Genomic DNA, 26,911 nt, shown 5'->3' on the forward strand with positions numbered 1-26,911 from the left:
CCGCAATCTTCCCCGCCCCTTGGAATTCTGGGCTGAGATCCCAGTGCCTGATGGGGCAAAAATCATTGTCGCGGGTGGTTCTGGGTAAATGTCGTCTGTCATTCCTTCCTCCGGGAAAGCAACGGCAGACAATCATTTCGCGCCCTTTTCCCCTGGATTGCCCTGGCAGATGCCATAGCACGGCAACCATGGAGCCCGTTCAGCTTTTTTTTACTGTCACTGTATGTGTACTGGATGCCGCTGACAGAGGCGATACTACAGCGCTACACAGCAGCATTCATTTGCCTTTGCATGACAGTAGAGACGGTTTTCAGTTGTTCTGTACTGTCTGCTGCACCATTGTAAATTGGTGATGAGATGACGGTTATCTGTCGTTCTGTATCGTCTGCTGCTGTCATGGGTGCCCCTGGCTGAGGTCGGCTGGGGGCGCAAAGACAAAAATGGGAATGACTGCCTGAGTCAATCCCTCCTTTGTGGTATCTAAAAATAGTCAGTCCTGCCTAGAATATGGGACAAGTGTACCAGAGAGCACAGCCGCTCTGTGTCAGATCCCGCAGAAATGAGCTGCATGCCATTCTAGGGGGTGTCCCTTCAACAACCCCACCCGTTCCTTCCCTTCTCCCCAAACCTTCCTGGGCTACCGTGGCAGTGTCCCCCCATTTGTGTGATGAAGTTATAAAGAATGCAGGAATAAGAAACACTGACTTGTTACTGAGATAAAATGAGGGGGAGGCAGCCTCCAGCTGCTATGATAGTCCAGGCAGGGCATTAAGCAGTGTGAGGGAGAGGAGCCCAGCATCCCGCTGCTATGATAGTCCAGGCAGTACAGAATCTTTTCTTTACACATGAAAGGGAGGGGGCTGATGGAGCTCAGCCCCCAGTTACTATGATAAGGACGGTTACCAGCCGTTCTGTACCAACTACTGGGAATGACCAGGAATCATTCCTATTTTTACCCAGGAGCCCCCGGCCAGCTTCACCTGAGGCCAGCCAGGCGCACTCACGGGCTGATGATGATGATGGAGAGCAGTCCTACTGCACTATCTGCCACCAGGGAGGAGAGGGGAGCGGATACTGCTCTTCACTGCTGCAGCATCGCGTCTACCAGCAGCATTCAGTAGACATAGGGTGACATTGAAAGAAGTCAAGGAACGATTTTTTTCCCTTTTCTTTCATGGGGGGCAGAGGGGGTACTTTGACAAGCTATACCCTGAACAACGCCGGACAATGTGTTTGACCCTACAGGCATTGGGAGCTCAGCCAAGAATGCAAATACTTTCTGGAGACTGCTGGGGACTGTGGGATAGCTGGAGTCCTCAGTACCCCCTCCCTCCATGAACGTCCATTTCATTCTTTGGCTTTCCATTATGCTTGTCACGCAGCACTGTGCTGTGGAATCTGTATCATAGCCTGGAGATCTTTTTCAAATGCTTTGGCATTTCGTCTTCTGGAACAGAGCTCTGATAGAACAGATTTGTCTCCCCATACAGTGATCAGATCCAGTATCTCCCATACGGTCCATGCTGGAGCTCTTTTTGGATTTGGGACTGCATCGCCACCCGTGCTGATCAGATCTCCACGCTGGGCAAACAGGAAATGAAAATCAAAAGTTTGCGGGGCTTTTCCTGTCTACCTGGCCACTGCATCCGAGTTCGGATTGCTGTCCAGAGCGGTCACAATGGTGCACTGTGGGATACTGCCCAGAAGCCGATACCGTCAATTTGCGGCCACACTAACTCTAATCTGATATGGTAATACCGATTTTTAGCGCTACTTCTCTCGTTGCAGAGGAGTACAGAAACCAATTTAAAGAGCCCTTTATATCGATATAAAGGGCTTTGTTGTGTGGATGGCTACAGCGTTAAATTGGTTTAATGCTGCTAAAATCGGTTTAAATGCGTAGTGTAGACCAGGCCAGACTGTCTTATTCTGGAATAAATGTCTCCACATGTGGACCTATTCCTGAGGAGCTCCACGTGTAGACCAAGCCCTAACTTCTTCCATAACTCTCTGACACCGCATCTAAGGCTCTTATTAATTTTCATTAAGTGTTTTCATGCTCCTTTTGCTTGCATAGACACAGATAGGCCCATCAGCCTGAGATCGATCTCAGATAAAATAATGGAATAGCTGATAGGGGACTCAACTAATAAAGAATTAAAGGAGAGTGAGTAATGCCAATCTGCATGGATTTATCAAAAATAGATCTTGGCTAAATTGCTACAATTGATATTTTTGATGAGAATACAAGTTTAATTGATAAAGGTAGTAGTGTTGATTTAATAGACTTATGTAAGGCATTTGATTTGGTACGCATGACATCTTGATTAATAAACTATAACAGTACAAAATCAACATGGCACACATTAGATGGATTAAAAACTGATTAACTAATCGGTCTCAACGTGTAATTGTAAATGGAGAATCATCAAGTGAATGTGTCCCACAGCTATCGGTTCTTAGGCCTATGCTATATAACTTTTTTTTCTGGTTTTTATTAGAGGTAAAATATAAAAATGAATATTCATTAAAATTTACAAATGACAAAAGATTGAGGGAATGGTATATAATCAAGAGAACAGGTTACTGATATCATGATGGATAAGTAGCTGAATATTATGCATGACACTGGTCAAAGGGCTAATTTGATGCTTGGATGTCTAAATGGGAAAACAGAGTAGGAAGGTTATATTACTTCCTTGTCTGGCACTGGTGCAACCCCTGCTTGAGTAGTGTCCAGTTCTAGTGTCCACAATTCAAGAAAGATGTTGATAAATTTTAGAGGGTTCAGAGAAGGGCTGCAAGAATGTCCAAAAGATTGGAAAACGTGCTGTATAGCGAGAAGATGGAAGAAACGCAATCTATTTATCTCATCAAAAAGAAGATTCAGTGGATGATTTGATCACAGTTTATATATACCTACAAGGGGAACAGGATTTTGATAATAGATGGTTCTTTAATCTAGCAGACAAAACAAATAACAAAATCCAGTGGCAGAAAGTTGAAGCTAGATGAATTCAGAGTGGAATAAGGTGTCAGATTTTAACAGTGAGGGTAATTAACCACTGGAACAATTTACCAAGGGTTGTGGTGGATTCTCCATCATTGGACATCTTTAAATCAAAAGTAAATGTTTTTCTAACATGCTGTAGTTCAAGTACAGCTAGGGGATTTGAAGCAGGAAATATACAAGGAAAATCCTGTGAGCTCTGTTGTACAGGAAATCAGACTAAGGCCAGAAGTCTCCGAAGAAAGTCTGTCTCTTTAGGTGGAAGGTAAAGATCCCATCTTTAAAGTAGCAAAGGGATTATACAATATCCTGCCTACTGTTTTGCCTCTGTTAAAACAAGTTTGACCATGTTGGATGTGAGCTCCTGTTGGAGGGGAAGAACAAAAATATATACATTTTTTTTCCTTCAACATGACTCCAAAATTTTCTTTTGACTTGAAAATATTGCTGACTCTTTTTTCCTGAGTAGTCAAGTCCGCATGACCCATTGGAGGGGAACAGCATCAAGAAAACCAGACAATGGACTGAGCTGGAATATCATGCTTGTGTGTTTCACCCTTACTCACTGTGTATTCTGATAAGTGTGACTACTTCAGAGGGGTAGAGTAGACAGGGGAAAACAGAACAGTTCTCTTCCTTTGTGGTACAGCCATCAACTCCTAATGTTGTATTCTAGGGAAATAGTGGATCCAGAACTACTTAATCCTCTTTTCCTAGGGGTGATTAGTCACTATGTGTGCATTGGACTTAAAGGTGACCTACCAAGGAAAAAAAATGGCCTTATCTCCATTATTTTTGTTTCTTCATAGTGAAAACACAAGTCCTGAAACTTTTTTTCTGCTTTTTTTTCATTTTGGAAAGTAGAAGGAGAAAAAAGGAACTGACATGCTGAATCAGAGCAGTGGTCTTTTAGTCCAATATCCTGTCTGCCAGTGGCTCATACCAACTGCTTCAGAAGAGTCACTCTGTAATAGAGGCAAAAAGGGTATATCCTGCCCTTAGGGGTCCTAACCCTCGGCTGTTAAAAATGTCCTGAAGTTTAAGGGTTGATATCCTTCCTAAAACTTTTTTTATTGTAACTTTGTGTTGTTTGTTTAAATGTCTAATACACCTCTACCTCGATATAACACTGTCCTTGGGAGCCAAAAAATCTTACCGTGTTATAGGTGAAACCGTGTTATATTGAACTTGCTTTGCTCCACTGGAATGTGCAGCCCTGCCCACCCCTGGAGCACTGCTTTACCACGTTATATCCAAATTCGTGTTATATTGAGGTAGTGGTGTACTTCTTTGATTTCTTCAGGGCAACTGCACCTAGGTCCCCCTTGGTGGTCCAGCAAGGGCACCCACTATAGGTTTCCAGGTCCCTAGCTGTTGCCTCTCTTGGGTGGAGTTAAGCATTTCTCTTTCTTCTCCCTGAGATATTTCCAGGTTGCATGGTTCCTTGAGGATACTGTAAAATCTCCAGCAAAAGACAGGCTGCCGAAGCAGGCTTCTTTTGCCTTCTCTTCAGAGACTGTACATGGTGTAACTGCCGCAGTAGAAGTTGCCATGCAGTTCTTTCTGAGCAAGCCTGTTTTATTCTTAAGTTAAAAGGAATACAAAGAAAACATTTTAAAACAAAGAACCCTCACACACATGCCAAAAAGCTTAGCAGTGGTCACCCCACCTGCAATGTGGACTCAGGCAGGAATAGTCTTTCGACCCCCACTCATATTTATCCTTTGTGTCACTCATTTATCCAGTTTGGTTCTTTGAAGAGACCCTGAATAGGTAATCAGCCAGACAATGGGTATCTGCTCAAAGTGCAGCTTCAAAAAGATGGATTCTAGGTGAGTTATTTGCATTCTCCTCCCCCTTGTAGATTTCCTAGGAAATACTTTCACATGTATTATCCCCCAAAGGGCCTTTGAGGTTCCTAATATCTCCCAGAAGATGCATTAATCCCACCTTCCTCCTGAGGAAGTTCTATACAATCCCACAATAGCACTCAAACATTTGTATTTTGAATGCAAATACAAAATAGAGACCCAAGCCTCTGTTTGCCAGAAGGTGGGAATGGGCAATGGGATGGATCATTTGATGATTGCATGTTCTGTTCATTCCCTCTGAAGTATCTGGCACTGGCCACTGTCAGAAGACAGGGTACTGGGCTAGATGGACCTTTGGTCTGACCCAGTACGACTGTTCTTACGTTCAGTAAACCCCAACAGTATGAAACTTAGTAAGGTTTGTCTAGGATATTGTTATCTTCTCTCACAATGACCTTCCAAAAACTCTTTATTTTTTTTAAAAGCTGTTATGTTTAAATGTCTAACTCTTGCCTGAGTTCTAAACTCTCAGCCTAGTAATATCTTTTGGCAGTGAGTTCCACAACTTGAATTTGCCACATTCAATTTCTTTGAATGTCCCTTTGCTCTTGTATTATGAGACATAGTTAGTAGAAGTTCCCAATTTACTTTACCTATACCATTTATTGTATTACATCCTTTCTTATACCTTCTCTTTAAGATATGTAGTCCAAATCTTTTAAATCTCTCTTTTCATGAAAATGTTTGCAGGTTGCTAATTACTCTTGTCACCCGTTTCTGAAACCCCTGTAATTTTGTTGTGCCCTTTGAGCTATGGTGACTGGAATTGGTATAGTATTCCAGGTGAGGGTATTCTATTGATTATATAGTGGCATTATAATTTCTGTAGTCTCTACTGTCTGTGATGAAACCCAGTATGTTTGTTCTTTTGACTGCTGCTGCACACTGAGCCGTGTACAGTAATGCCCTGGTCTTTTCCCTGAGTTAATACAGTTAATTAAAAACACTGTAAGACATCTGAGTAGTTCAGATCGTCCACATTGGAGGGAACTACTTTGCATTTGTAAAGATTTAATTTCATTTGCTATCATGTTGCCTATTGACCTACTCGTTGAAGTCTCTCTCAAATTGCTATTTTTTCTCTGGTTTCAACTAATTGAAATAGTTTTGTAATGTTTAGCATCACTGTTTGCCCCTTTTTGAGATAATTAATATCTGTAACAGTGGTCCTAGTGCAGAATTTTTTTTTTCCCCTGACCATTTATACTTCGCATTGTCTTCACTGCCTTGAAACTCTATGGATATCTGCAGACCTCTTAGAGTTATGAAATCTCAAGTTGTAAGGAAGTGAAATTTAACAGAGGAAGCTATTTTTAAAAACAATTTTGTACAATTATTAAATGCAAATTACTGACAAACGGTTGGGAGGCATGATCTCTACAATTCAACACAATTGCACCTTTAATTAGAGTTGAGACCGCTCCCAGGCAACTTTTCTGAGTCAGCCAAGAAGTTCTCAGACAAAAGGATAACAAGACTTCACATTCTTGATATTTTTGAAGAAAAAACAAGCAAGAAGGGAAAAAATCTTTGCCTCCTTCAGATTAAAAATAGAATTATTTTTACCCTCCAGTGCTGCTTCTAGTGCAGAGGTGGGCAAACTACGGCCAGTGGGCCACATGCTTCTGGCCCACAAGACTAGCCTTGGCCCCTCTCCTGCTGTTCCCCCTCTCCCGCAGCCTCAGCTCGCGCCACTGCCAGCGTAATGCTCTGGGCAGTGGGGCTGCAAGCTTCTGGGACAGAGCAGCTGCAGAGCCCGGCCTGACCCGATTCTCTGTGCTACTCGGTAGCAATGGCGTGGCTGGCTCCAGCTGGGTGGTGCGGCTGTAGCACCGCCAGCCACTGGCGCTCCAGGCAGCGCGGTAAGGGGGCAGGGAGCAGAGGGGTTGGATAGAGGGCAGGGGAGTTCAGGGTAGTGGTCAGGGGACCAGGGGAGGGGATGGGAGACAGGGCGGTCAGAGGGCAGGGAACGGGGGTTGAATGGGGGCAGGGGTGTGGGGGGTGGAGGCAGTCAGGAATGAGAGGAGGGGTTGGATGGGGCAATGGAGGGCAGTCAGGGGCAAGGGTTCCCTGGGGCAGTCAGGGGACAGGGAGAAGGGGTGGTTGGGTGGGACAGGTATCCTGGTGGGTGGGGCAGTCAGGAATGAGAGGGGGGGATTGGATGGGCTCGGGCGAAGTCAGGGGTAGGTGTTCCCCAGGGGAGTCAAGGGACAGGGAGCCAGAGGTGAGGAGTGGATGAGGCTGGGGTTCTGGGGGGGCCATCAGGGAACATGGGGGTTGGATTGGGCAGGAGTCTGGGGGGAGAGGAGCCGATAGGGTGTGGGCATCGGGCCACAACCCCCTTCCCTAACCGTCCCTTCGAGCAATCTCCGAAACCCGATGTGGCCCTCAGGCCAAAAAGTTTGCCCGCTCCTGTTCCAGTGATTGGTTCTCAGAGCCTCTGCAACATGAAATCTGTCTGGTTTTGAAATGAAGTAATTGGCAACTGAGGAGGACTTCCAGAGTCCCCTTTTGCATGTGAAAAACTCAGTGCACTGGGCAGCTGAGCTGAAACTTGCTCAGTCTGTCTTTCAATGCAAAATTCTGCATATTTGGGGCGAGGGGTGTTGCATTGAGACTGGGCTTCTGCTTTCAAACATTACACTACCATAAACCATGCTCATGTGACAACTTCCCTTAAAGCCACATCATCTACTGAGAGGCCTTAAATACAGGGCTTGTCAACATTTCTGTGCCCTAAATAGGAATACTACTAATGAAAGCAAGTTTCTGTGAAATTTAAAAACTTTCCTTCTTCCTCCAGTGTTGAGAACCCAAACATGATAGTGTCAGTAGGGTTGCCAATTTTGGTTGGGCGTGTTCCTGGAGATTTGATCACATGACATCTTTCATTCAAGATCGATCTCCAGGACTGTCCTGGAGGATTGGGAACCCCAGCTGTCCATGAATGAGAAGGAAAGTAAAACACTTCTCTAGTGAAATGCAAAAAGTACCCAGCAGCAAATGACTTGAGAAGGGGCGCACTTCTTGTATTGTCAGTCGCGGGACCTAAAAGTGTCTGTCTTCTAGATCCTTAACACTTAGTTACACTACATCACAATTAAGATGTCATTTTTAAAAATACACCACCACTTTGGCAGCACACAAAATTATTAACACCATTTTAGGAATTCTCCAAGTGCTGCTGGCTGGTTTTTTTTTTTGTTTGTTTTTTTTTAAGGCACTGTAATCTGACTGAGCTTATTTCTACAACTCAGTTAAGTTAGCTAGTTTTCCTTCCCCTTTCTCCCTCCACCTTGAAAATTCAGCCATAATTTAATATCCCCTTTCCCCTCTTACAACATTACCTCACAAATTCGACCAAATTCAAATTCATCATAACCTCTCCTAGAGGAACTCATGAATTGTCCTATTGTACTTACCTATAGTATTAGACCAGTTTCTCATAAAGACCTCTTTATATGAAATTAATTCAGATACCACTTTCAAACCTCCCTTTTCTTAAACTGAAGATTTGGTAACATTCATCTTTCTTTACAAAGGAATCTTTAGCATCACAGTATCTTAAATATTCTTGCATGTAATGTTAAATAAACTAGAAATTCTTTCCTTTAGAAGAGATCTAATCACCGCACACTAAATTGTTTAAGAACTTGAGCACAAATGTCATTAGCAAGTTTAGTTTTCCTTTCATTGCTGCATCTATTAGTCCAGGAAATATATTTTCCAGTGAAGAGGCTTGTGCCAGATGCAGGTATATTTAATGAATTAATGTATGTGAAATCTTGGTCCTTGCTAAAGTGCTAACAGCAAAATCTCTTTCCAACGGTCTTGTACAGCCTTTATCTCTTACAAAATAGTAATATAGGCCAGCATTGTGTGCTTCCAGCATAAGACTATGGTTTATTCTCATTTTTTATGGGTTGGCAAGTAGAATATGGTATCTCAGCAACAAGATATGTTAAAATTTAACGTAACTTTGCACCCAATTAACTTTAACTTTAACTGGATTGTAAGGAAGGGCAGAGTTTAGCCTGAAATGTTGAAATGAGTAAGGTTGATGAAAACCTTTCTCTTCTGGAGGAACAGAGACTGGCTGCTGCGCAAGGCATATGACTGTAAAGCCATTCATCCCCCACATGTGATACAGAACCCTGAATTCGGTCTTTTCTATCTTTTGCAACAGCTGCCCTCCCTCTGAGAAGAGGCTGTCATCAGTTGTTAGAAGACACAAGCCCAAACTTGGGTTTTGGTGGCTAAAAAACCCTTATCCTTCCTCTCTGTTTTTCTTGCAACTTAATTCTCCATAACTACCAGTAATTTCTTAATTATTTTTGCATCCCAAATGCTTTATATTTAAAATTGTTGCATTTAATTTAATTTTTTTAACGTTCATTCTCATTTCAGTGAAATACTGAAATGTCAAATTCTCTGATTCTCTAGAACAAAGAAAACATGACTTGAACACAGATTTAGCTCCCTATTGTTTTAACTTAGATCCATGTAGGTGTTGGTAAGCCTTGGTAAAGTCTCTAGAATTTCTAGCCATTTTAGCAGTTTGGTTCGTTGCCATGCTGGCCACTCCACAGTTATTTGGTACTAAAGCACTTAGGGTTTGTCTTCACAAGAAAACTTCAGCATGTCTGAACATGACTGTCAAAATTTAAGTTAGCCTACATAATGCTGATTATGTCTGATCCTAGTTAGTGTAGATGAGGACAGACTGTCTTCTGTGTCAAGTCAGCTAAATTGTGACTAAACCCTGAGGTTAGCTGGTATGAAACTGGAGATTGGTCAGTTTTTTCAGTCATGGTCAAACACAGTACAGTTTTCTACTGAAGCTCTTGGGTTACTGCTGAAATCTACCAACTTTGAATAGGAATCTGAGTCTTTGAACATAGATGTAGGCTCTAAGGCCTTGGCTACTCTGGCGCTTTACAGCGCTGCAACTTTGTCACTCAGGGGTGTGAAAAAATCACACCCCTGAGTGCTGCAAGATACAGCACTGTAAAGCAGCAGTGTAAACAGTGCCGCAGCGCTGGGAGCCGCTCCCAGCACTGCAAGCTAAACCCCATCAGGATGCAGAGTACATGCAGCGCTGAGAGAGCTCTCTCCCAGCGCTGGCACTGCGACCACACTCGCACTTCAAAGTGCTGCTGTGGCAGCGCTTTGAAGTTTCAAGTGTAGCCATACCCTAAGTTAGTGAAGAACTAAGAGCTACTTTGAAGCAAAGTTTCAGTATCTCTGTTACTGTGGAAATGGGCCATATAAACATCTAAATAGGACCAGTGTCTGTTTTTTTCTGTTGGTGGCTTTCAAAACAATGGCCAACTGATAGAGCTAGAAGAATCTTTAATCAGAGTTTAGATGGCAAGATGCCTGGGGCAGTTATTGTGTGATGTGCCTCCATGGGAAAGCTGTCTACAACAGTGACTTTCTATCTTCCAATATCATTCTTATCATGATAATTATATCGGTGAGATAGTAAACTTCCTTAAAAACTTGCAAAATCAGCATTAATCCCCCTTGGTGCCTGCAATTCTAGAACATGTCAATCCCATGCAGTATGCAGGTGGGGTTACTGTAAGCCTTCATTAGCTCACATCGCAAATGGTTTGTACAGAGTTCTGGGGGCTCTGCTTCCATTCCCCAAGGAGAATGACCCTTTATTCTACCTAGGAAGCAGAAATGTTGTTGGTTTAACTTGTGTATTTGCTTACAATGATTCAGCTGTTATGTCCCCCTCCCTTCCCCCCATTCCACCCTCCTTTAAAGTTTTTCTCTATTGGAAAGGGAAGTATTAACTGGCCAAGTGACGGGAAACTAATTGCAGTGATGACTGTATAGTGTTTGTTACTAATTACAGGGCCCTGACCACACACCCTGAGGTTGCCAAACAGTTGGATTTGCACAGTATGCTACATTCCACTCCCCTAATGGGCAAAATGAGCATAGGGAGACACGTTTTATAGGGGCGCGCTGTTTACAACAGGATCCATAGGCCTGTGTGAACAAAACACACTCAGCTGAGTCTGGCTGATGGGTTGGGAGCTACAGTAACTCAGTACGAGGTGAGAACCTCTTCAGCCTGAAGAAACTTCTCTGGAAAACTTTTTTGTTCTTAGTTCAGCAAATGTGTGCTGTGGTGCCAATTCAGTAAGGGTTCCTGGACAGTGATCCTGTAAGCTTGTCTCCTGGTGGAAATCAAAACTGATCAGACAGTTTCACTGCATTTGAAACAAACCTCTGCCTTCTTGGTTTGGTGAAATGACCATGGTAGGTTGAATCCCAGCATGTAACTTACTGAGACAAAACCACTGGGCCAGCAGGATTCTTCATGTCAGTCCCATGCAATGTGCACGGTGGAGTGGCAGCATCTGTGCTGTTGTCCTAATGAGAGGGGTTAGTAACTGTATGCTTATTTTGTTGTTTTTGAGGCAACTATTTTAAGATGGAGGACACTTCTTCAAAGACCTACTGGCTCCTTGGGACAGGGCGCACGTCCTCCCATTTTTTGTGCAGTGCAGAGCATGCTGTTGTCATGTAACTATTTTCCACAGCAAATTCTAGCAGTTCTTACTCCAAGAAGAACATTGGTCTCCATAGCTAATACCCTTCTGCTCGCTAAGCAAGAGAAGGCTTTTAATTTTAACAGCACTAAATCACCATATGGACTTATTCCTTATCTTACCATGAGTTCATTCCCTATTTTAAGCACTTAAGTAATCAGTAGTATTGCAGTTTCTCTCCCGTTTCTTCACTGTATCAGTTGTGTTCCATTCACAGGCTGCTGATTGTTGAGCATTAAGAAACAGTCATTCTTTAAAACTGCGTTAGAATTAGTGTGTCATGTTCAGCTAATTACTGTTGCGCTGCTTGACGTGCAAGCATAGCTATGTAAAACCACCAAGAAATAGCTAGATAGAAAGAACTTTGCACTGAAACTGTTGTATGAAATCTGAAAGTGAATTCACTGATTGTATAGACTGACTTAAACAAATAATAGAAAATGTCATAAAATTCTGCATCCTTTAAGAGTTTTGTTTAAGGGTGTTAATTTCCAAAGCTGAATTTACCGCTTTTCCCCTAGAGACCATTGCAGGAGGAACTTGCTATGAATGGTGATGTTCCTTTTACCTCCTGACAGTTAATACAGTAAAGCTGTATGTAGGAACAAGAGCTCAGATGGGCCTCCGGCAGCTTGATTTGCTATTGCAGCATTCTCAGTGCTGTTGGGGAGAGACTGATGAGTCATCAAGTCAGGTGACTGTGTCTTTGCTGTGTGTCTGGAATTTCTTCCCCCTCTGCAGCAGGCTTTTTGCATCCCTCTGTGCAGGAGGTTTGAGGGGGCTTTTGGGGAGGACAGTCATTTGCTACGAAATGCCACTACTTTAGTGCTGAAATCTGGGGTTGCCTCATCTGACGTGTGGATTTTTTACCTATCCTTTTCCCTTACAAAGCAAGGTAAGAAATCCTTTGATATTTATGGTATGATAAATCTAGAGTAATTTGTTTCCTGCTACAAAAAGGCACTTTGATTACCTCACTTGGGGCTTAATTTCTAAAACAGATTTTTGTCCCAGGATATGGGGCTCAAAGTTTGAACGGCATTGAACGTCTCTCCATCAGTGATTACATGTCACATTTAAAAGGCAAAAGATAGTCATCATGACAGAGAATATTGGGTGCTTTCTTACACTGGCAGCAGAAAAACCTTTCGCTTCTTGGGGGACAGCTCTGTAGCCAAGTGACTTTACTGTGGGGAATCGAGGTTGAAAACTGTTGGATTTGGGGCTTTTCTGTCTGTTACTTATGGATCTGTTACCTTTTCAGTCTGTTACATTCTATGTAACTGCTCTGCTCACACTTCAGGTAACCAAGGAAGAGTGAATTGTGTGTAGTGTTTAACCCCAAGGGCTGGGGGAGTCCTCTTAAGGGACTAAAAGAATTTAGTAAAATCCTTGCATGTCCAGCTCTGATAACATAGTAAGATGGTCTTGGCCGATGAAGGTCAGTAGTGTGGTAGTGGTTAAAGGCTAAACACAATGCGCTCGTAGTGCAATGCTGGCTCGCAGATAGCAGCCTCCCATAGCACACTGATATGAGTTCCACCAGTGTGGGGGGCACAGTCCAGAATATAGTGACACAGTCCTTGCCCCCTAAGGAGATGACTGTACAGTCTGAGATGAAAACCTACAGAACCAACCTGAGACCAAGCTACCAGATAGCTCAGTGGCAGGGATGCAGAGCAATGGTTTCTGAATAGTGTTCAGTATTTCAAGGATTGTAGCCCCTTGAGAAAGGTGTCCATGCTTCTGGGCCTTGTGGCTTGGTGCACCAGGATGTGGAGGTGGTTCTGACCACATGGGAGAAGGATTCGAAGGGAGTGCTTAGACATCAGGTAACATTTGACATGGAGAGAGTGGTGGGTGAGGAAGATGACTTTGGTAGCCTTCTGGACAAAGTGCAGGGAAGCAAAGGAGGAGTGGAGATTGTCTGTCTGGTCTGTCCGGATGAAAGATGGACAAGATCTAGGTAGGGTGTGTTTGCTGCAGGTCTAAATGCGTGTGCTTGTCTGTCCTTGGAATGATTGCTATTGCCTCGTGCTGTGGGCTCTTCAAAAGCTCTGACTGAAGATGAGTTAAACTCTTTCAAATAACATCACTGGCTGTGGCTCACACCTGACCTTCCTGAGCTGAATGGTTTGTTTGAGCTCCAGAAGGAGCTGACATAGAATGGTGTGACCTGATCCAAATCCCTTTTATGCTTCTGTTAACCTAGGTGAGAGTATGGATGAGGAGCAGCAACTTTTTACCTCTCATGGTTCAGTCACATCAGACTGTAGATTGGTTTTTCCTTCAGCACACTGTTTTAAGGATTGTGTTGGTAGGAACTAACCCTGCAGTAGTGTTAATGGCTCTGGAGCTTCCACTGGTGAATGATCTCTTGGAGTGAATGTTCTGGGTGGAATTCTAAGTCCTGCTGCTTTTTCAGTGGGGCATGTGGAATAACACAGCTGGAGCTGCTGCTGCACCGATTCCCTTGCTTGCGACTTCTGAGCTTCAGGTGGCCTTTTGGTGACAACACCCTCTTGAAGTTGTCAAATAGCTGATGGAATTCTCAACAAACTGTTTAAAATTGGCTTCTAATGCTAAGCTACACAGTATAGCTTCAGAGTGCTGAGGACTCCACTCTGTTCCTGAGCTACTGCATGGTCACAGGACAGTTTGTGCCCAGAAGGACTAGGTAGCTCTAGGAATTAGAAATGGAACACCCAGTCTCTAGGTTCCCAGTTCCCATTCCAGTTGGCAGGGACTGAGTCATGATCATCTCTTTGGTGGCCTGCAAAATGAATAAATCGGTATTCACATCACACAAACCACTTCTGTGAGTGAGCACTTGGGCTTGAAAAAACCTGCTTGTTCAGGGTGAGTAGGAATTCTGGCTGAGTGGGGCTAGGGAGAAGCAGAGGGCCCATGTAAAAGGGCTCAGTCCCCCTGTTCTTCCATATGTGCCCTGGAGAGCAGCAGCCTTTTCCCTACTATCCATAGAGAGCAGACTGGAAGAGGAGCCCTGCAACGAGGGTGGTATAGGTGATGTGTGTGTGCAGATGGAGTAGCAGCACATGCATCTTTCACTAGGGCTAGTAGGTTTTGGGGCAAGTTTTTCAAGCCTTGATGAACCCTCTTGTTAACTGTCTCAGTAGAGACACTGGGCATAGGGTGCTCTATGAGCCTGAACTCAGCTCTCCAGGGTTGGTTTGATGGTGGGGATGAACTGCTCTTGGCTGTATCCAATCTGCAGTCCGGGTACACAGAGCAGTCAGTCTCCTGGGCTTTTCCCAACACTTTATTTGGATTTGTTCTAGGAATGAATTAACATAGGGGTAGCAAGTGATGCCCACTTAGATCAGTAACACTGTGGTGAGTTTCCAAGGTAACACACAACAAGCAGGATGATGGGTGACGAAGCAAAGAGCTGTTAAAGGCTGTTATCAGCACCTAAAGCGCAGTGCAGCCCAACTGCCAGTTATTACAGGAAAAACGTGGATCTGTAGTCTGTTCATGGCCAGTCAATGAGGAGTTATTTTGCAAATCCTTGTGTTTTAAGATCTAAATCTATTTTGTCTTTCCCAATCAGTAAGTGTAAGGCCTCCTGTTAGCCCTGCAGAATGTATCCAGCTGTCTAACAATGGAGCGTATAGTAGCTGGATGCTGTGGTGTTGGCATCACTTGACTTGTAGAAGGCGTGCATTTGATGTAGCAGTCCCAGAGAGATAACAAACACTAAACAGTGACGCTGTAAAAATGCGGGGGGATTCCAGGCGTAGTGGTGTTTTAGCCTGCATACAGTACTTATGGCGGTCAGAAATGCTGGTTTGAAAGTTGTGAAATCACTTATCATTCTAGTAAAATGTTGCAGATTGAAGTGAGTCTTACAGCAAGGGGGAGGGGACTGGGAAATGAACTTTTGGGCTTAAAATAATACATTCAAAGCATAGTTTGCTGTACTTAGTGGTGATGTCCCCTGTTAAAATCAGGGTGGAAATAGTTCCACAATAAGCTCCTGGGGCTCTGTATTGCCAGTGTCACAATGTTGTTAGTAATAAGGCTTGTTCAAACTGGTATGTCTTGTTGAATTAAAAAAACAAGCAAATGGCTATTAACTATAGCTGGCCGTGAATTCATAGTGGTGGAGGGGGGGAATTAAGGTGTATCGGGCCATGTGAATTTTGAGGCTCCTGCACTGGGCTTTCTGTTAATTGGAAGCAATGGGAGAGGGGAGCTGAAAGGGGGAGTCTGCTACTCACTGGGTTAGGTCTCTTGCTGATCTCTATAGAATGAACTATTGATTGTCTTCTTACTGGGCAGGTAAACGGGCAAGATGAACTTTTCCAAGCTACCCAAAATCCGAGATGAAGATAGGGAGAGTGTGTTTGGCTATGTCCATGGAGTCTCAGGACCAGGTAGGTGCTGTTTGGTTGGGAAGGTGTGGGTTCAACATTGTATTATGAAAGCTGTTTCATGGATCGTTGTCCTCTTGGAGGAAGCACAGTGAAACTTTTCCAAGTCGTTAATTATTTTTCCCCGCACGCATGCACACATACTCTACCTAGCACAAAGCCCTTAAAGAGCTGCCTGCTGCTTTACATGCATGTACTTAATTGAGAGCCACCAGCATGGGAAATGTCAGTAAGGAGTTACTATATATTAGTTTTATTTATTATTCATAGCAGTCATAGACTTAAGGTCAGAAGGGACCATTATGTTCATCTAGTCTGACCTCCTGCACAATGCAGGCCACAGAATCTCACCCACCCACTCCTGTAAAAAAAAAAACAAACCCTAACCTATGTCTGAGTTATTGAAATCCTCAAATCGTGGTTTAAAGACCTCAAGGTGCAGAGAATCCTCCAGCAAGTGATCCGTGCCCCACGCTGCAGGGGAAGGCAAAAAACCTCCAGGGCCTCTGCCAATCTGCCCTGGAGGAAAATTCCTTCTCGATCCCAAATATGGCGATCAGCTAAACCCTGAACATGTGGGCAAGACTCACCAGCCAGACACCCAGGAAAGAATTCTCTGTAATAACTCAGATCCCATCCCATCCAACATCCCATCACAGACCATTGGGCATATTTACCTGCTAATAATCAAAGATCAGTTAAAATTATAAATTATTATTATAAATCAGCCACTGTTAATGCATGTCCTCCTGTGTGTCAAACCCTGTGTATTAGAGGGCATTGTACTGAAGAAAGCAGGACAACTTTAGGAATCTCTTGAACATAAGTCACATTTCTTTCGTAAGCCAATGTATAAGCTATTGTAATTAGCTTCTCCTCATTTAGGATAGTGAGAATTTTAGGGCCAAAATATAATCTGCTTTAAAATAGTTCTAATCAGGTGGCAAAGGTTCTATCAACTTTAAAGATCTGTTTAAAAATCATCTGTCACTTTCCTGCAAAATCAAGTCTATCAAATACAAATAGTAACAATCAAACGGCACAGTCCCTTTCCCAGCACACTCCATAAGTTAAATAGGCAATACGCCAGATGGTCTGATGTCAGAAAAGTGGGGGTGTCATGTCATATTTTCTTTTTTCTTTTTTTAACTTTTCCCATGAGGTGAATGTGCTCATGGTGGGCTTTGGGGAAGGAGTGTCTTTTTAGCAGAGATTTGGGAGAATAGTCATTTAGAACCTTAAACCATCTTAGTCTCTTGCTGAGTGCAGGGCATATCCTGGATATGAATTACAGCTGTCTATAGATTACTAAGGTATGATGGCAGCTCGCCATAGGCCCCGGACGGTGGGGGTAATAAGCACAAGACATTTTTGTTTTGGCTCATAAGTTCTGCAGCTGTCCTTTGAGGACCTGCGTATTACTTACATGGACTGACTGGGTACTGGACCTCTGCTTTCCAGCACTCTACATTCTCTGCTGGGTTAGCAGACTTCTTCAGACAAGATGTGAAATAGTTTCACCCAGGCATTTTTCTTTTTCAGTGGTCACTGCCTGCAACATGGCAGGGGCAGCTATGTACGAGTTGGTACGAGTTGGCCACTGTGAGCTGGTGGGAGAAATTATCCGGCTGGAGGGTGATATGGCTACTATCCAGGTGTATGAAGAAACCTGTATCCTTCTCGTTGGTGTCTTTGAGGCCTGTCAGACTAAGTAATCCTAACAGGTAGGGTGTGTACAATAGTGCAAATAAACAAACCTCAGTGGGACCAGATCACAGTGGTCATAAGCAGAAGCCATCTCTGTTCCTTATCCCTTACACAGGTTTTGATGGAGTGTGTGTAAAAAGTGCATGATTACATTGTTATAATTGCACAACCCTGGTAATGAGAGAGTCTTCAAAGTACATAGCTGCTTCTATAAGACTTGCATAATATATCCTGTACCTATTGTTAGTTCAAGGCAACTGCACCTGTATTTATCCTCTGGTCCATGAAGGGCACCCACTCTAGGCTCCCGGTTCCTCAGCCATCATTTCTCTTGGACAAAGACCTGTGTTTCACTCCCTCCTGACCAGAGTATGTCCAGGCTGCACAGTTCCCTGCCTACACTGTGATATTCCCAGCAAGCCAAGTTGCCTATACAGGCTGGTGTTTGGCCTTTGCTTCCTTTCCAGAGGCTATGAACAGAGAAATGGCCAGCAGTTACAAGTTACCACACAGCTCTATAAAAAAACAGCACCTTTATTCTAAAAGTGAAAGCAATACCAGAGAAAACATACTAAAAACAATAAAAGAATCTACACGCATGCTAAAAAGCTCACGAGGGTCACTCGAACTACAGCCTTGGGCTTTAGTAGGAGTCAGTCTTTCAAAACCCACAACTGGACTTACCCCATCATTACAAGTTCATAACTATCTCAGACAGAACCAGAACGCAGACTGGACAGATGAAGTCTGTTTCTTTTACAGCTCAGGCCTTTTATCGCCAACTCCTGGAACAGGTAATCAGCAGAATGTCATCTTCTCCTCAGATGTCCTGTCAAAAGGCTGAGATTTTGCATGACTGGAGGTGGGGAATTTGCATAAACCTCTCTAGATATTTTCCCGGAAATTTATTTGGGGTCCTACATTCATTCCTGCCTTTCTCAGTATAGTCCTTTGAACTCCCACACCTCACATCACATCTCCCCCCTAGAGAGGTTATGTACAAGCCCAATAAGGTTTTTTGAGGATATTTGAAGAAAATTTCCATCATTCTCACATCTCCTTAAACCTCAATCCTGATTTTAATGTCTAATTTCAGTTACACTTGAATTGGGTAACTGGACTGTATTTGTTCATTGACAAAAACAAACGACAAACACCAGAGCTACCAAGCAAATTCAGTTTTTGGTGATTTAAAGGATTCACCCTTTGGGTGGATTCAGATTTCTCTGCTAAACATAAGCATATTACACATGTATCCTTGGGAAATCCATACTGTTGATCCAAACTTGCTTGCTGCAAAAATGTACCATCTAGTGTTGGTAATAGATAATGACACTGAAGAAGGAGGGAGAATATCCGGGAGGGAGTCATTAAACTTGGAGTCGGCCACAACGTCTCCATCTCTGTGCAAAAGTATTATGTGGGCCATGAAGTCTCGCTGCAGTTCTATTTTGAGGGCTTAAATGGAGAATAGACTTCTTGCCTACTGACTCCACAGGTTAATTTCACACGGGAAGAGCCCTTATACAGCCCTCATCACCATGGTATGTGAACACCTTCCTATAGCACATTAAATGGCAACTGTCACCTGTGACTCATTCTCTTATCCTCCCCCCAGGAGGCGTAAGTCACATGAGGCTCTTTAGAGATGAGCTAGCTTTTATCTGTCCTCTTTGGGTCTCTAAATATGGTTGTGGGTTTCCAATAAACTTTTCCATTTTGTGGCTCGGGACTAGTTATCATAAGGGAAAATATTTAGTGTCTCCTCTCTGGAGAGTGAAAATATCAATCTTAATTATTCCAGCCTGAGGTATGAGAATAGAGGCTGAATGCTTATCTCCTGTGCAATACATTGCATTGCACAATCTGAGCCATTGAATGGGTGAGAGAAAATGTCTTTTGGTAAAAGCGTGGATGAGCTTTTCCTGACCCAACCTCTTCAGCTGGTGTCTCTGTAGGAGATCCTGTACTCCGTACTGGCAAACCCCTCTCAGTGGAACTTGGCCCTGGCATTATGGGGGCCATTTTTGATGGTATCCAGAGGCCTCTGACAGACATCAGCACTCAGACCCAAAGTATCTACATCCCCAGAGGTGTCAACGTGTCGGCTCTGAGCAAAGACCTCAAATGGGACTTTTCACCTTCCAAAAACCTGCGGGTAGGCTATGACAAAGCTGCCAAAAATCCCCCAGGCACATTGCAGTGTGGGGGAAGAATGTGCAGTGTGATGAATTGTGAGTCACATCTTCAGATACATTGTGTCTGTGAAACAGAAGTCCAGTGAGCTTGAGGGTGGGCATACTGGTGGATTAAAGCAAAGTGGCTATGAAAGAGCAGGCAGTGAATGTCTGTACTACTGATGTGATGCTTGGTGGCACTGTTGGTAAATACGGTGGTACCTATTAGACTGGATGTCTTTACAGTACAATAAAGAGAATTAATGGGAATACGCTGGGCATAGCAAATAGGATAGCTATAACTCTCTAATGCATCTGCTTTCTGGGAGAGGGTGGTATAACCTCTGCAAATGGAATACTTCTAGCCAAGTTATTTTTTCAACCTTGAAGAAAGCCTCGCTGCTGAAATGTGATACCTTTGATCTGATTGCCTTCTTCTAGTACCTCACTTTCCATTGCATACAAATTGGTGCATTCCATCTCTGCTGTACTCAACAAGTTAGTCTCGCTGATGAGTAGAAAAGAGGCCAGGGAATTTCCAGTACTCGTCCATAATCACACAGCTGCCTGAGCCTTGCAAGCCTCATTGCATATAATGATTGCTGTTCTTGTGTAGGCTGATAGCACATTTCTAGCAGCGCTGTCACAGTGCTAGTAAAAGATGCAATTACACAGAAGACAGTCAGGGTGCTAGATTTAAGGACTGTTCTATAAAGCCTTGTGCTTCTTTCTCTAAACCTGAAGCTTTCATTTGTATGACTAAAGGAATACTTTCTTCTCCTGATCCTAGGTTGGCAGTCACATCACTGGGGGAGATATTTATGGACTGGTGAATGAAAACTCCCTTATCAAACATAAAATCATGTTGCCCCCACGGAACAGGGGTACGGTAACATATATTGCTCCACCAGGGAACTACGACACATCAGTAAGTTTTCCAGATGGTGCTGGCTAGTGCATTGCACACTCTTGCCAGAAAGTGTGTGCACCCCTTCTGTGTCCTGCAGCACCAGCCAAACGGCATTTTATGCAGCTGGGTTTTGGAGATGCAGGTCACCTGCTGCCAACTGGCCAACAGTGATCACCCTAATACCTTGTGAAATCAAGCTGCTCTGTATGGTAGAAATTCAGCCTTGCTTACGTGCGTAAGCAGATGCCCTTTAAGTACACCATGTTTGCCACTCTACTGTGGGTGGTCCTGCAGTGTCCCAAGTATATGCAGAATCAACAATGGCATTTTCTTTAGCTACTGTATGTCACGATTATTTGAAGCTGAGGCTTTATGCTTACACTTGATTTCCTACTCCTTTGGAATTCTGTGCCAAAAAATTAAAAATTCTGCGCACAATATTTTAAAATTCTGCAAATTTTATTTGTCAAATAAATGTAGAAGCCCCTGCATGGCATTTGGGAGCACAGGCCACTGGCTGCACAGAGATGAGAGATCACTATGCAGCACCCACCACTACCTTCCTCGGACATGGACTCAGTGGTGAGGCTGCACCCAACTCTGACACAGTGCAAGGACTGGGGCAGCCCCAGAAACACTCCAGTGCTCTGCACCTCCATACCAGGTGTGGGCAGGCAGGCTCAGCAAGGCAGGATCCAAGTGTGGAGAGGCTTAGTGTGGGGGGTGCAGGTGTGGGTGGAGAGGGTTCTCTGTAGGGCAGTCTGGGTGCAGGTGGCTCAGTGGTGGATCCAGGTGCAGGGAGGATCTTGATGCACATAAGCTTGTTGATGGTGGTGTTTCTGGGTGCAACAGTAACGGGACTCTGCAGGTGGATCCAGATGATTGGGACTCAGCAGGGGGGTGCATCTGTGTGGGGAGGAATAGAGCTCGGCAGGGGGTTCAGATGCTGAGGGAGTGGGGCTCAGTGGGGTGGGGATCCAGGTGCAGCTGGTTGGAGCTCAGTGAGGGAGGGATCTGGGTGCAGGTAACTCATTGGGGTGGTGCAGGGGGAGTGGGGCTGGAGGGGATTCTGGGTGTGTGTGTTGAGGGGGGAATGAGGCTTGGTGTGAGGGGGTCTGGATGCATGGGGGTTGGGCAGATGGAGGAGCAGCTGCCTGTACTGTGATCCCTCCCACTGCAGCTGGGGATCAGTAAGTACAGGAAGCATGGGATGAGGGGAATTTGAAGAGCTTCCTACAGCTGGGGGAGAAATCTGGAGGTTGGTCTGACATGGCCCTGGATGGCATTCAGGGGAAGAGGAAGTCCTGTCCTGCCCAGCTGGGACTGGCAGCTGAGCCCGGCGCAGGGTAGAGGCCACCAGCCAGGTCCTCCCTCTGCCCCACAGTGATTTACCTCTCTGCTGGCTGCCCTGGGCACCCAGAACATACGGCTGGGGAGGGTCACATGACAGCTCTTGTGGCTCCCCTTTGCTTCTCCATTAGAAAATCATTTTTCTTCTGGGAAACAGAAATCTGCGAGGGACATAAATTCTTCACATGCACAGTGGCGCAGAATTCCCCCAGGAGTAATTTCCCTGACATTGTAAATATGGGAAGTGGGCTTCCCGCAGGCTGGAGTAGTACACTGAGGTGTCTGGAAACCTATAGCTCTGAAGAATTACTAGTCATTAATGGTGTGCATTGCTCGTGGGATTCTGTATAGACTTGTGAGAATGAGAACTTGCACATTCCACCAGCATCTATCTGTCTGCTTACTCTGGGTGTCTTCTGCCTTCTGGTAGGATGTTGTCTTGGAGCTGGAATTTGAAGGGGTGAAGGAGAAGTTCACTATGGTCCAGGTCTGGCCTGTACGTCAAGTCCGTCCCGTCACTGAAAAATTACCAGCCAACCATCCATTGCTAACTGGCCAACGGGTCCTTGATGCCCTCTTCCCGTAAGTACCACCTGAGGTTCCAAGGGGCTTGGTTCTAATCTTTGTACAAGAATTCCTTTTAAGAGGAGTGGAAAATATATATAAATCTCCTGTGCCCCAGAGCAACATCCCAAAAATGGTGACACAAGTACTTCAGAGAAATCCCTGACAAAAGCAAAATCTCTCTGTGCACCAAAAGGAGGAGGAAAATGTCATAATAAACAGGCCTAGTAAATACTATACCTGGTGAGTCTTCACATATAAATAGTCAGAGTTGAAGGTCTTTTCACTGAGAAAGCAGCTTGTACAAGGGCCTACATTTTCCAAACTGGAGGCCTAAAGTTAGGCACCTGCAACTCCCAGTGACTTCAGAGGCTTGGCACCTGTGAAAACAGACCACTTGTTTAGATGCCTACATACTGATTTAAGTGCCTAACTTTAGGCATCTATGCTTGACAACATCGGTCTAATGTCTCATGTCACTTCTTTTCTTGATGCTTCTGAGTTGGATGTTCTCAGCTGCTCATTCCTCAGACATCTCCATTGGTGAAACATATTTTTGTATGGATCCTGTTCCAGCCATTGTCCCAGTGCTAGCTAGTTACTTCGGGAACAGTGGTAGGTGCTGTTGGTGTAGGGGAGGGACAGCCTGTTCCCTTTGCTCTGGCATCTTGAAATATTGTATGTACTCATGACATGGGGTAAATCTGGTTCCATGTGCCATCTTTGCCGTCTTAGGCAAGGGATGTGAGAGAGCCTCAGACGGTGGAGAAGAAAACTTATTCCAATATGCAAACAGGACATAGCTTGTCTGTCTGAGTTCAGTATAAACCAGTCTGGCTTTCTTTCTTCAGGTGTGTACAAGGTGGTACTACTGCTATCCCCGGGGCCTTTGGCTGTGGAAAGACTGTGATCTCGCAGTCTCTTTCCAAGTACTCCAACAGTGATGTTATCATCTATGTAGGCTGTGGAGAACGAGGAAATGAGATGTCTGAAGTACTCAGAGATTTCCCAGAGGTCAGTATGGGATGCAAGGATCCTTTCCAAATGTTCCTGGGAACAGAGGTGTTGCATGTGTCTTGTTGATATGGTGGATTTGAACCACTGAATACTGTCAGACCCTCAGCTGTTGTGGGCCTTATTTCATGTCCCTCCAGACACCATGTGGCATGGTAATCTGTTGTGCTGTCATTGTCCCATCCAGGGAAGGATGTCCGTTTTGGGAGCTCTCAACACAACATTTGAACTAACTTTGGGACAACCATTAGTTTTAAAATAAACCCAAAATAATAGGCAACATTACATGAATGTTGAGGTTTTAGTTGCATCCATGAAGAAAATCTTTTCAAAAGCTGTTTGAGTTCTGCCCATTTTTGTATGTATACACTAGTGTTGAAGTAACTGAGAACGTAGGTGCTTAGCACCTCTGCGCATCAGATCCTAGGGGGTGGTGGTGTGAGATAATACAGACAATGTGCTCTTCAGTGCTTCTTTCTTTATAAGGGGAAAGGGGGGGGAAGGGAATCCCTGTCACTGACTGCCGTTGCCTAATGGTGGGTCTCATTGCCTGGGGTGTGATTTATGGAATTGAAAACTCATGTGTGATTGGTTTGGTTTTTTTTATTTAAATCTAAACCCTAATGTAGCATTAAGAGTGTGTTTGTGTTTTTCACATCAATTTATTAACTTGACTACTTTTGGTTCCTTCCTATAGCCCTATGTTTTCAAAGCAATATCTGTGAAGTTCCCTCCCCCGCCCCCCAAATCCACCTCAGTTGTCGGGAGAGTTGGGTCATCCCTTTACAGGGATGCAATAGTAGGGAGGACAGATGTGCCTCCTGGGAGAGCTAGCTTCTTCTAGAAATTACAGAGCACGTTGAACAAACATGTAAATCGATTCTTTTCTGGCCTCACAGGGAGGCTGAGGAAAATTGTGTAATTAAATTCACAAAGACAATATGCTCCACATTTCCCTCACATGTTTACTGAACAGTAACACTGCTAATACTAAAATAAGCCAACAAAATGGCGAACGTAAGAACCAGAGAGCATTAATATAGCAATACTGCTCATCTAGCATATTTACAGGACATGGTCTGAGCACAGGAGTGAGGCTGTGAGTTCTAATCCCATGTCCTGCTCTAGAAAGTCATTTACCTTTTCTGCCTTAGTTTCCCTATCTATATATTGTCCACAAAGATTCCAAAGTACAATTGTTTGTTTGTACAACATTTTGAAGGTGAAAGCATTTATATACGTTCTAAGTGGTATTGAGCCAATTACCTGAACAAGCTTTACCTCTAGTAAATCTGTCCTTACCCTTTCACCAGTGGGCAAACCAAGGCATGTAAATTAAGATATTTACCCAATTCACTTGGGGTCTCAGTAACAGAACAGCATATAGAACTCATGAGCCCTGAGTCCAATCTCCTGCTCTAGTTGTTAGACCACTTGTGAGGGCAAATACTCTTGTACTGGGGCTTTTTCTGGCACAGGAGTGTGGAGATAATCACTGTAGAGTTACACAGATTCATGTGCTGCTTTTTTTTGCCTTTTTAGCTCACGATGGAAGTTGATGGCAAGGTAGAAAGTATTATGAAGAGAACAGCCTTAGTAGCAAATACCTCCAACATGCCTGTCGCTGCCAGAGAAGCCTCTATTTATACCGGTAAGAGTTACAAGAGAAGTAAAGGCTACCCGGGACAGGTGTCATCTAGTCCTCTGGTATATCCAGATACTGATGTATTCTCTGCTCACTAACTCTGTTTAGTTTCAGAAAACTGATCTTTCTAAACCTTCCTTACCCAATAGGTTTTGTTTCTTAGTTTGATCGTCTCTTAGCCATAGGCTGCTGAGGAATTGCATTTGCCATTTTAATCCTAGTGTGGATTTTTTTTGTCAGTTCCGATCCTGTGGTTGTGTGGTATCAACTCTGTAAAGCTTAGCTCATTCTGGAGAGAGTATGAGTCTATGATTTCTTGACTGTGGCGAATACAACTATGCAACCTTTTATCTCTTTACTTTCCCCCATAATCTGGTGGGATGAGGGTTATGCCCTTCATTTTAAAATAGAAGCTGTTTACTGAATACTTTCAAATACTTGAGATAAAACCTGACCTCCCTTAAAGTTATTGTAGTCTGCCAGTTTAGAAACCAAAGGATGCATCCCATTAGCTTTAAATCTCCTTCTCTACTGTAAAGGATGGTTTTACAGCCATGCTTTGGGGATAGCCTCCCTGTCTGTTACACTGCCTCAGAGGCAACCTTTCAAAAGAAGCCCACGTTAACTAATAGCATAGCTCTTGAATCTCATGGAGGAGAAGAATGAGAATGGGGCACAGTTCACGTGGCTCACCAAAGGGTAGAAAATCTGTGTTCAGAGAATAGGAGCAGAGAGGGAGAAGATACCAAAGCAGTGAGGAAACGCTTGGGAGTCCAAAAGAAGTAACTTTCAGCCACCCTTGTCATCAAAATTGAAATGAGTATTTGTGTCACTTGAAAAGGCTTCTTGCCCTTCTAGGAAAGGCATGTGAGCGAGAGTACTTGTCTGAACTGTAACTTGCAGTGTGCTCTCCTCTTTGTTCTAGGAATCACGCTGTCTGAGTATTTCCGGGATATGGGCTACAATGTCAGTATGATGGCTGACTCCACTTCCCGATGGGCTGAGGCCCTTAGGGAAATTTCAGGGCGTCTAGCTGAAATGCCAGCTGGTGAGTATCTTTGTTCTTGGTGTTCAGCCACAGGAAGCCTTCCTGTAGATACTGAGCCTTTGCATGACGTAGTTTCTCTGTGGTACTTGCAGACAGTGGCTATCCTGCCTACCTCGGTGCTCGTCTGGCCTCGTTCTATGAGCGAGCTGGGAGAGTGAAGTGTCTGGGGAACCCTGAACGAGAAGGGAGTGTCAGCATCGTCGGGGCGTAAGTACTGAACCTTTCAGCATTTCCTGGATTGCAGGTCTTCCTGGGGGTGGGTGATGGGAGCAGTGACTTGGTGCTTCCCAGACGGGCAAGCAGAAATGGCCCCTGCCCTGAGGAACTCCCAGTCTTAAGGACAGAGTGACAGGTAAGCAGAGTTTGGGCAGGGAGGAAATAACATGCCTGTTAGCAGTATTCAAGAGGTCTTTAAGAGGGACTGAAATGCAGAGAGGATAAGAGGCCTGTGGGTGTGCTCAAGGAGACTGTACCGTGCTCAAGGGGCCACGTGGAAGGAAGATAGTATGTAGATGATTATGTGAGAAGCTGGCACATGAGTGATTGAGAGTGGGAACACAGGCAGAGCAGAGAGGCCAGTGGGGGCTGGACAGGAACTCATTGTGATGTGAGAGAAACTTGCATAAGTAGGGAGGGGCAGAGTTATGGAGAG

The 26,911-nt window shown here is 44.3% G+C and overlaps 1 protein-coding gene across 4 annotated transcripts in view; it reads left to right on the forward strand.

Annotated features, from left to right (window-relative positions):
* Positions 1 to 26,911, forward strand: part of ATP6V1A (ATPase H+ transporting V1 subunit A) — a 42,283-nt gene that overhangs the window by 2,424 nt on the left and 12,948 nt on the right. For 2 of the 4 annotated variants that reach the window (XR_003996656.1, XM_030534717.1), the window contains exons 2-10: positions 15,753 to 15,847; positions 17,387 to 17,515; positions 19,495 to 19,709; positions 20,519 to 20,656; positions 22,419 to 22,570; positions 23,404 to 23,566; positions 25,109 to 25,217; positions 26,137 to 26,259; positions 26,352 to 26,466. Coding sequence is in view for 3 of the 4 variants with exons in the window: in XM_030534717.1 (XP_030390577.1) it covers positions 15,766 to 15,847; positions 17,387 to 17,515; positions 19,495 to 19,709; positions 20,519 to 20,656; positions 22,419 to 22,570; positions 23,404 to 23,566; positions 25,109 to 25,217; positions 26,137 to 26,259; positions 26,352 to 26,466 (1,226 nt within the window). In the remaining variant the exon portion in view is untranslated. Of the gene's footprint in view, positions 1 to 9,067; positions 9,134 to 12,178; positions 12,346 to 15,752; positions 15,848 to 17,386; positions 17,516 to 19,494; positions 19,710 to 20,518; positions 20,657 to 22,418; positions 22,571 to 23,403; positions 23,567 to 25,108; positions 25,218 to 26,136; positions 26,260 to 26,351; positions 26,467 to 26,911 lie in introns of those variants that run through there. The other 2 variants (XM_030534735.1, XM_030534727.1) reach the window with 2 other exon arrangements.

Source organism: Gopherus evgoodei, chromosome 1 (genome assembly GCF_007399415.2).
Source record: "Gopherus evgoodei ecotype Sinaloan lineage chromosome 1, rGopEvg1_v1.p, whole genome shotgun sequence".
NCBI lineage: Eukaryota > Metazoa > Chordata > Testudines > Testudinidae > Gopherus > Gopherus evgoodei.